We start from the raw sequence: 10,568 nt of genomic DNA, 5'->3' as shown, positions 1-10,568 counted from the left end.
GTCATAAACCCCAGAGCCCTGTGTCCAGCCCGGCAGGCCCAGTGTTTTGGGGGATGCTGTGGGCCAGGCAGCTCAGGGTGCAGCTGTGATCTGTCTCCTCCCTTCACCCGCTGGCCCGGGCAGCTGGGGATGTGCCTGTGGGCAGAGCCACCCTGTGTCGCAGGCCAGTGGACGAGCACCTGGCAGGAGGACTGTTAGGTTTAGGCCTCTGGTCCTGGGACCCCGGTAGGCCACGGGGTGGATGGCTGCCTACTGGGCATGGGGTGGGGCTAGTGCAACGGCGGATTGTGGGATGAGACCCTGACAGGGGAAGGGGTAGAGACACAGATGGGTCGTCTACCTGCAGCTGAGCGTGGAGCCCAAGCCACTCTGTCCTTCCTGTGCCCCACCCTCTGGTCCCCCGGCCCGATCCTCCCAAAGCCCAGGGCAGAGGGCCAGGCTAGGCCCCCCTCGCAGAGGGGAGCTGAGCCTCAGGGAGCTTTGGGGACTCGGCTGCTGCCGGCAGAGCTCACCGCCTGGGAGGGCCCGCGCCAGAGGCCCTGTCTGAGGCGCGCGTTCGGAAACAGCGTGGCTGGGATCAGAAGCGGGTCCGGCTGCAGGCCGGGGGTGCGGGGGCTGCGTGACCCCTCACTGAGGGTCCTCCAGCGCAGGGGAGCTGAGCGGGGCTGTCGGGGCTCGGGAGCCTGAGGGCCACATGCTCACACCGTGTTCTGTGTTCCAGTGTCCCCGACCAGCCCCAACGTCTTCCCGCTGAGCCTTCAAAGCACGGAGCAGGGCGACCCCGTGGTCATCGCCTGCCTGGTCCAGGGCTTCTTCCCGCAGGAGCCGCTGGAGGTGACCTGGAGCCAGGACGGGGAGGACGTGACTGTCACACAGTATCTGCCCACCGAGGCTGGCACGGAGGGCCTGTACACCGCCAGCAGCCAGCTGACCCTGCCGGCCGACCAGTGCCCGGCTGCCAAGTCCGTGCAGTGCCACGTGGAGCACAACTCGGACTTCAGCAAGGATGTGTCCGTGCCCTGCACCACCCCAGGTCAGAGGGCAGGCTGGGGGAGGGGAAGGGAGAGGAGAGGAAGGGGGCCCCATCCTGCCCTGACCCAGGGCCTGCACCCTGCCCCGGGGGAGCCACCCCTCATTCGGACAGGAGTGGGCTGCCGGGCTGAGCCCCAGGTCACGGCGGCAGACGGGTGGGGCCCAGCGCTGGGTGAAGGCGAGGGGCGGCAGGGGCGTGAGGACCTGCTCAGGCCTCTCTCGACTCTGCCTGCTGTGCAGACCCACCTGTGCCCTCCTGCTGCCATCCCAAACTGTCACTGCACCCACCGGCCCTCGAGGACCTGCTTCTGGGCTCAGACGCCAACCTCACGTGCACACTGAGCGGCCTGGTGGACCCCGAGAACGCCGTCTTCGCCTGGCAGCCCTCGGAGGGGAAGGACGCCGTGCAGGAGGCAGCCGTGAGGGACTCCTGTGGCTGCTATAGTGTGTCCAGTGTCCTGCCCGGCTGCGCCGAGCCGTGGAACCACGGGCAGACCTTCGAGTGCTCCGCCACCCACCCTGAGTCTGAGACCACACTGACCGCCACCATCGCCAAAGTCTCAGGTGGGCCCAGACCCACCCCCAGGGCGCTGCACAGCTCTCCACGGTCTGTGAAGCACGTTTCCCAGCCCGCCTCCGCCGGTCCCTGGGCTTGGGCACTCCCGTCCGCCTGTACGGAGGGAGGCTGAGGCCAGCTGAGAGGCCAGGACACAGCTCAGGGTGCCCGGCAGGGCAGGGCCCCCTGCCCTCCCTGCGCAGCCCCCTGACCTTGCTGTCCACCCCACAGGCAACACCTTCCGGCCCCAGGTCCACCTGCTGCCGCCGCCGTCGGAGGAGCTGGCCCTGAACGAGCTGGTGACGCTGACGTGCCTGGTGCGCGGCTTCAGCCCCAAGCAGGTGCTGGTGCGCTGGCTGCAGGGGTCCCAGGAGCTGCCCCGAAGCGACTACCTGACCTGGCCCCCCCGGCAGGAGCCCGGCCAGGGCGCCACCACCTTCGTGGTGACCAGCGTGCTGCGCGTGTCGGCCGAGTCCTGGAAGAACGGGGACAACTTCTCCTGCATGGTGGGCCACGAGGCCCTGCCCCTGGCCTTCACGCAGAAGACCATCGACCGCCTGGCGGGTAAACCCACCCACGTCAACGTGTCCGTGGTCATGGCAGAGGTGGACGGTATCTGCTACTGAGCCGCCCGCCCACCTGCCCCTGAATAAACGCCGAGCTCGCCCCACGCAGCCCTGTACTTCCATCTGGCGCCTGTCTGTCTGTCCCCACGGTCACCAGGGAGGGCCGGGCCGGGGAGGGAGGAGCACCCCTGCCCTGAGCTCTCCGGGCCTATGGCAGCTCCAGGAGCCTTCACCCAGGGCCGCGGCTGGGCCGCGGGAGCCTGTGCGCAGGGGCGAGGCCGGCTGGGTGTGGAACCTGAGGTCAGCCAGGCAGGTCCTGAGAGACCCGGGCCCAGGGACAGCTCCTGCGCGGGCAGGCAGCACGGCTGTTGGTCCTCTGGCTGTCACTGGGAAGGCATGAGAGAGGCTGAGAGAGGGACAGGCCGGCCAGGGCGGGACAGAGGGGAGGGAAGGAGGTGCCGGCCCCAGCCACCGGGAGCAAGAGCGTGCCACCCTCGGCGGTCAGCCTCAGGCTGCAGGACAGCCTTACCGACTCACAGAAGGGGAGGCAACCCCTGCCCAGCCCCTCTCCACACTGCTCTGCACACATGCACATGGACACACGTACACACGTGTGCACACACACTCACGTCTGAGCCCTGCAGATGCAGAAAGTTCACAGCCCAGACCCAGCCTGGGTCTCAGGAAGGCAAGGGGAGTGTCCCCCCAGCCCCCAGCAGGGATTCCCCTGACCCGGCCTCTCCCAGGCAGTCCTGATCCCCGCCTGGCCCCCAGACTCAAGTCTCCCATCCCTCCCTGAGCCCAGGCAGGGCCCAACCCATAGCCGGGGGTGGGGGGGCAGTGCTGGGGAGGGTCAGAAGCAGCGGGGAGAGGCAGCTCCTCCGGGCCCCCCTCAGGCCGCTGCAGCAGAGCAGCCCCACGGCCGCGGGGACACCTGCACCGCGCTCCCACAAGGGGGCAGGGGCCTGCTCCTGTCTCAGACACCGCACGGCCTCCCCAGGGGACCTGGCCTCTGGCTGCCTCCCTCTGCTCAGGGCCCAGGTGGGGTGGAGGCCCACACACGCCCACCACTGCTCCCTACTGCTCCTCGCTGAGCGTGCAGTCACCAAAGGCAAAAGGGACAGCAGCCAGTCAGGCGGGGAAGTGCGGCCCAGAGACGTGCTGCAGCCGCCCTCAGGACCCAGGCCCGGCCCGAAGGAGGGGCTTACTAAGGAGACGGGGAGAGAGTCAGAGGTGGGGGCTGCCCCAGCGGAGGGAGAGAGGCAGGCGGGGGATGGGTCACGGACATGTGATGGGGGCGCCAGTGAATGGGTGGTAGACAGATAACAATGCCTTTATAGACGGACAGGTGCATGGACAGGCGATAGCTTTATAGATGGACAGGTGATAGCTTTATAGACACACGGGTGGGTGGACAGGTGATAGCTTTATAGACGGACGGGTGTGTGGATGGGTGAATGATCAGAGGTACCAGCACAGGACAAGCAGGTACAGCTCTACATGGGAAGTCTGTACCCTGAGAGCCCGAGGGCAAAGGGGCTGGCTGTGCTGGTGGCCCTCCCCTGGCCCACCCTCGTGGCTCCTCAGCCACGTCCCCTGGGAAGGCAACAGAAGCCCTGGTCTCGCCCACTGGGCCCTTGGCACTCTGAGCCCCAGACCTAGGTCTCTGTCTGCACCCAGGTCTCCTTGAGGGCGGGTGTGCCTGGTCTTCCAAGAGCCGGCCAGGTGAGGGCTGGCCAGGCATGCAGGTGGGCGGGGACCAGGGTCGCCTTGGGCTCAGGCTGTCCTTGGAGTGGCTGACGGCCACCCTCTGCCCTTCCAGGTCTCTCTCCCAGGCACCCTGGGCCCCTCAGAGATGGGGGTCCCTGCCTCCCGTCCCTCCTGAGATGGGGAATCCCCACCGCCACTATCCCCTGACCCCGAGGAGGGGCGGGAGGGGAGGGCACAGTCCTGGCTCCCCACTCACTTAGTGTGTTGCAGGTTGGTGGGAGCCGCTTCCTTGCGCGGTGCTGGACCTGCCGCAGGAGACCCTGGAGGAGGGCGCCCCGGGGGCCAGCCTGTGGCCGACCACCATCACCTTCCTCACGCTCTTCCTACTGAGCCTGTTCTACAGCACGGCGCTGACCGTGACAAGCGTCCGGGGCCCCGCTGGCAGCAGAGAGGGCCCTCAGTACTGAGCAGGGGCAGCGGGGCACAGGTGGGGGCCTGGGGCGAGGATGGGGCGGAATGGGCGGAGGGTCCTCAGCTCTGAGGAGGGCACAGCCTGTCCCCACCGCAGGGACCTGCTCCCCAGGGAGGGGTCCCTCCACAGACAGCCTGGAGTCAGGGCTGAGCCTCCCTTGGGTGCAGTCACTCCCCACCCAACCCAGGCTCCCTGAGCCAGGCCAGGAGCGGGTGGAGGGCGTCAGGAGCTCCGGCAGGTGCTGATCGCTCTTGTCTGTGCAGGGAGGAAGCGTGGAGGAATCGCCGAGAAGGCAGCTGCACAGGCCAGAACCCAGCCCTGCCTGAAGCCAGCGCCTGCCCCACTTGCTTGCCTCCCCGTGCAATAAAGTGATCCAAGGACTAAGGTTCACAGACTCTGAACGCGGAGGAGGGGTCAGGGAAAGGGCCGGGGAGGCCAACCTCGAGGCCCACGGGGAGTCACGGTGGGCAGGGATAGAGGGTGCCTCTCGTCCAGCAGCCAAGTCGTGACCCGGCATTGTAGGAGCTGACGCCCGAAGAGGATAATGCTGGGATCATCAGGGGGATGTCACAGAAGGCTATATCCCAGAACCATGCACAGAACGCTGGTCCCCATCACGGGGCCATGAAACAGATCACTGGGCCCTGATCCTGGTCACCAAGCCCTCGTCCTGGTCACTGTGCCCTGGTCCTAATCACTGAGCCCTGGTCCTGATCACTGAGCCCTGGTCCTAATCACTGAGCCCTGGTGCTGATCACTGAGCCCTGGTCCTAATCACTGCACCCTGGTCCTGGTCACTGAGCCCTGGTCCTAGTCACTGCGCCCTGGTCCTGGTCACTGAGCCCTAGTCCTGATCACTGAGCCCTGGTCCTGGTCACTGAGCCCTGGTCCTGGTCACTGAGCCCTGGTCCTAGTCACTGAGCCCTAGTCCTAGTCACTGAGCCCTAGTCCTGGTCACTGAGCCCTAGTCCTGATCACTGAGCCCTGGTCCTAATCACTGAGCCCTAGTCCTGATCACTGAGCCCTGGTCCTGGTCACTGGGCCCTGGTCCTAATCACTGAGCCCTGGTCCTGGTCACTGGTCACTGGGCCCTGGTCCTAATCACTGGGCCTGGTCATGGGCACTGAGACCTGGTCCTGGTCACTGAGCCCTAGTCCTGGTCACTGAACCCTGGTCCTGGTCACTGAACCCTGGTTCTAGTCACTGAGCCCTAGTCCTAGTCACTGAGCCCTAGTCCTGGTCACTGAGCCCTGGTCCTAATCACTGAGCCCTGGTCCTAATCACTGAGCCCTGGTCCTGATCACTGGGCCCTGGTCTTAATCACTGAGCCCTGGTCATGGGCACTGAGCCCTGGTCCTAATCACTGAGCACTGGTCGTGGTCACTGAGCCCTGGTCCTAATCACTGGGCCCTAGCCCTCATCACTGGACCCTGGTCCCAAAAACTGGGCCCTGGGCATGGTCAATGGGCCCTGGTCCTAATCACCGAGCACTGGCTGTGGTCACTGCACCCTGGTCCTGGTCACTGGGCCATTTCTCATCACTACATCTTGGTTCTGGTTCCCGTCCCCTGATCCTGATTTCATGCATGTTGATTTTGAGGTCTGAGCCCTTGTTCTGAGCCTGTGTCACTCTGTCTTAGACACTGAGCCTGTGTCTGTGTCCTGAGCCTGACCCTCATTAGGAGTGACCAGTAGAAATTCACAGAGGTGTCCCAGGGGGCCGAGACCCTCTGAACCCAGGCACTGGGCAGAGGAGGAAGTCACAGCCCCAAAGGGTCTTGGGCCCAGGGGCTGTGTAGCCACCAGGTTGACTTGATGGACAGAGGGTCTGCCCCAGCCCCGTGTGCTGGGCCCCAGCCTGGGGGGCTCACCAGGTCAGGGGTTCCAGTGGGGAGAGGGGCTACAGCACAGCAGTGGGACGGGAAGGGGGAGGCGATGGTGTTTGTGTTCTCTGGTTTTTCTCTTTCTTCTGAAGCCTCCTTTGGCCCAGCACCTGCTGGAACACCCAAAATAGCCCCATGGGGTGGCTGAGTCATTGTGAATGCAGCCCAGCCCAGGTGTCCCAGGCAGGGAGCTACTGTTCCGAGAACCACATCCCAAAACTGAGACCTGGCCAGGTGGGCCTGCGGCCTGTGCAAGGGGCTGCGGCCCAGGAGAGCCCTGTGGGGGCAGGGCAGTCCCGGGGCCTGCAGAAGGCCCAGCCCCACCATCCCAGGCCAGCCAGGCCTTCTAGGGTCAGCTGAGATCACGCAGGGTCAGCCAGGGTCAGCCAAGATCAATCTGGGGTCAGCCAGGATGACTGAGGTTCAGCCAGGGTGAGGAGAGGCAGCCTGGTTTCCGCAGCACCTGCACAGGCCACTGTGGCGTCCACCCCAGCTGGGCCGGGTCAGCCCGGGCTCTCCAGGCTGCAGGGCTCACCGTGCAGCCCCTGAGGGCCACGCCTACTGCACAGCAGACCCAGAGGGGCGCTGGAGTCGAGTGTAAGGCATTGACCTCCGCCAGGCACAGACCCTCCCTCAGCGTCCCTGCGGCCATGGCCAGGGCCAGATGGCGGCCGCACCCCCGGCTGTAGCTGACCCCACAGGCCGTGCCCAGGGCAGGCCCTGCTGCGGGGCTCAGGGCAGGACCTGCAGCCCACCCCGGGAACCTGAGCGTCCAGCAAGGGGAGCCCGAACCAGGGTCCGCCAGGAGAGACAGAGACACTGACAGGGACAGGACACTGACAGGGACAGGGACAGAGACACTGACAGAGACAAGGACACTGACAGGGACAGAGACACTGACAAAGACAGAGACACTGACAGAGACAGGGACACTGACAGACAGGGACAGAGACACTGACAAAGACAGAGACACTGACAGGGACAGGGACACTGACAGACAGGGACACTGACAGGGACAGGGACAGAGACATGGACACTGACAGAGACAGAGACACTGACAGGGACAGAGACAGGGACACTGACAGGGACAGGGACACTGACAGAGACAGAGACCCTGACAGGGACAGCAGAGACAGAGACCCTGACAGGGACAGAGACACTACAGAGATAGGGACACTGACAGAGACAGAGACACTGACAGGGACAGAGACAGGGACACTGACAGGGACAGGGACACTGACAGAGACAGAGACCCTGACAGGGACAGAGACAGGGACACTGACAGGGACAGAGACAGGGATAGGGACAGAAACAGAGACACTGACAGGGACAGAGACACAGGGACAGAGACACTGGGACAGAGACACTGGGAGAGACAGACACAGAAAGAGATGCTAAGGGAGAAAGAGATGGGGATGGGGAGCGAGAGAGACAGGGACAGAGAAGACACCGAGATGAGGAAAGCAAGACGAGAGAAGAGAGAGACAGGGAGAGACAGACGTGGAGGCAGACAGACACAGACATAGGGAGAAACAGAGACGGGGACAGGAAGAAAGAGACGTGAACACAGAGAGAGACCAAAGAGAGAGACACAGATGCAGAAAGAGAGGCAGAAACATGGTCCGTCATCAGGTGCAAATGCCCTCACACCCACACACACACCCACACCCACACTCACACTCACACCCACACCCACACTCTCATTCACACCCACGCCCACACTCACACTCACACTCTCACTCACACCCACACCCACACTCACCCACACCCGCGCCCACACTCACACTCACACACTCACCCCCATGCTCACACACACCCACGCTCACACCCGCACTCACACCCACACTCACACACCCACACTCACACCCACACTCACATTCTCATTCACACCCACAATAACACACACTCTCACACCCACACTCACACTCACACTCACACCTGCACTCACACACACACCCACACTCACACTCTCACTCACACACACACTCACATTCACCCCCATGCTCACACACACCCACGCTCACACTCTCATTCACACCCACACTCACACACACACTCTCAAACCCACACTCACACCCACACTCACACCCACACTCACACCCACACTCATACTCCCATGTTCACACTCACACCCACACTCATACTCACATTCACACCCACACACAGTCATACTCACACCCACACTCACACACACTGTCACACACTCATGTACACACTCACTGTCTCACATTCTCATGCTCACACTCACACTCATGCTCACTCACACCCTTGTTCTCACATTCACACTCTCACACGCCTCCCCCAGGGCCTTGGGCACAGAGTCACACTGAGGCTCACTCAGGCCCGGCCACTTCCTGTGGGCCCAGCAGTGTGTCCGAGCCCCTGGGTCCACCACTCAGTGGCATGTGCCCACCACACCCCGCCTCGGGGTCTCCTCTGGAGCTGGGCGCGCGCTCTCTGTTCCGGGTGGCCTGGGGCACAGGGCCCACCCAGGGCCTGGTTCGTGGAAGCCCCACACACGGTGCAGAGCATCTGCTGGCGGCAGCCAGGCGCAGCCGGGCAGGTCCCAGTCAGAGCCGAGCGCCCGTCTGCAGGTGGAGCAGGGCGGCACGGGCCCCTGCACCTCCATGTCTGGCCCTGCAGTCACTGGGCCACCACCAGGCCATCCTCCCTGCTCACTGCTGCTGTGCTGGCCTCTGGGCCTTGGGGAGAAGCCCACAAGGGGTCCCGAAAATGGGGCTGGGGCGACGGTGGGGTGGGCCCCTGGAACACTGCAACCCCAGCCCCTGGGTGGTCCGAGAACAGCACAGACAGCGGCCACAGCCTGAGGACAGGGCGTGCGGGATGCTGGGGAGTCTCATCCTGCCCCGGTCCGGGACAGCCCGCAGCGGCTGGGCTGGGGCTGAAGGAGGTGGGGGGAGTGGGGGAGGGGTGACCAAGCTGGCAGGGACCTCGGCTTGGTGCTGACCGAGCCCAGGTGCGACCCTGCCCTATGGACAAGGGGCCAGGTCCAGCTGCAGGTAGGGAAGAGTCGGGGTGAGGGGCAGGGTCCAGGCGCGGCGTCAGGCTGAGGCTGGGGGGTCTGGGCAGGAGAGTGGAGGTGGCGGGGGCGTGTCTACCCTGCCAAGAACAGAGCTTCGAACGTGCACAGCGCGGCTGAGGACACGGGCCAGGGTCCCATGTGTGCTCCGTGTCCCTCCAGCGCCTCCTCCCGCGCTGGTCATGCACTCGCAGCCCATCTGGAACACGGGTGATGGGGACCCCGAGGGCTCAGGGTGTGGTTGGGCCAACACTGAAGCGTGGGACGGGGACGGGACAGGTGAGGACGCACCCGCGCGCCCACCGCCCACCACAAGGGTGCCCACGCCCGGCCTGTCCACGCCCCGGCAGTCCCGGATATCACAAAATTTCATCTTAAACCTTCAGTGTGCACCACTGAACCATGAGGCAGCTCTGAAAGCAGCCCCTGTCCCTGTCACACTAAGGGTGCTGCTCAGTGTCACTCGTCCCTGCCCAGGTCACCCTCTGTCCCCACTGAGGGAGGGCCGGCACCCACAGTGGGCGGCGAGGGCGAGACCCCACCCCCACCGCACCCACGGACCCCGGGCACACTCGTCACAGCACCGTGTCCTCAGGGCCCCTGCGGCCCCCACCCTGCTCCTGTCCTGCCGGGGCTGGGGCTGCACCCGGGGCCACCGGGGCGGCCCGAGTGTCTCGTCAGACCCGGTCCCGGGGGTGAGCCGCCGGCTCTCTCTGCGGAGCTCACGGAGCCACAGGTTCGGGTGCTGGTGGCCACGGGCAACCGCTGCCCAGCCACAGCCCCAGACATGCCCACGGGGTCACCGGGGCACAGGAAGTGCCAGGCGCTGACGGGGCTGGTCAGGGTGCGGCCGGGCACCGGAGATCCCAGGCACCCCGAAGGTGGGACCCCTGGCCGGGCACTGTCTCACGGGGACTCCAAGGTGGGTCCCCTGTTTCCTTCCCTCCTTCACAGGTTAGCTGGGAACCTTCTAGAAGGAGGGGCGCCCCTCGCCTACTGGGTGGCTGTGGAGCACACACAGGGACACGCACAGCTGCCAGCGCCTCCTCCCTAGTCGCCAGCTCAAGACAGGGGGGAACCCGGTGGGGAGAGACACAGAGACTTACAGACAGAGAGATATAGAGACAGAGACACAGAGAGAGACAGAGATAAAGACAGAGAGAGACAGAGATAGAGACAGAGTTAGACACAGAGACACAGAGTCAGAGATAGAAAAGCAAAGATAGACAGAGACAGAGAGAGAGACAGAGAGACAGAGAGAGACCAAGCAACAGAGACAGAGAGAGATATAGAGACAGAGAGACAGAGA

General features: G+C 64.5%; 1 gene segment (V, D, J or C); it reads left to right on the top strand.

The window, feature by feature from the left end:
- The window catches only part of LOC105823719, a 72,750-nt gene extending 70,488 nt beyond the window's left edge, over window positions 1-2,262 (top strand). The window contains 3 exon segments of the C gene segment in view: window positions 722-1,033; window positions 1,273-1,596; window positions 1,820-2,262. Of these exon segments, the coding sequence occupies window positions 722-1,033; window positions 1,273-1,596; window positions 1,820-2,214 (1,031 nt within the window).
- Window positions 2,263-10,568: the final 8,306 nt, after the last annotated feature.

The sequence above is a fragment of the Propithecus coquereli genome, unplaced genomic scaffold, assembly GCF_000956105.1.
Source record: "Propithecus coquereli isolate 6110/MARCELLA unplaced genomic scaffold, Pcoq_1.0 Scaffold694, whole genome shotgun sequence".
Taxonomy (NCBI): Eukaryota; Metazoa; Chordata; class Mammalia; order Primates; family Indriidae; genus Propithecus; species Propithecus coquereli.
This window is presented reverse-complemented; position numbering and strand designations above follow the sequence as displayed.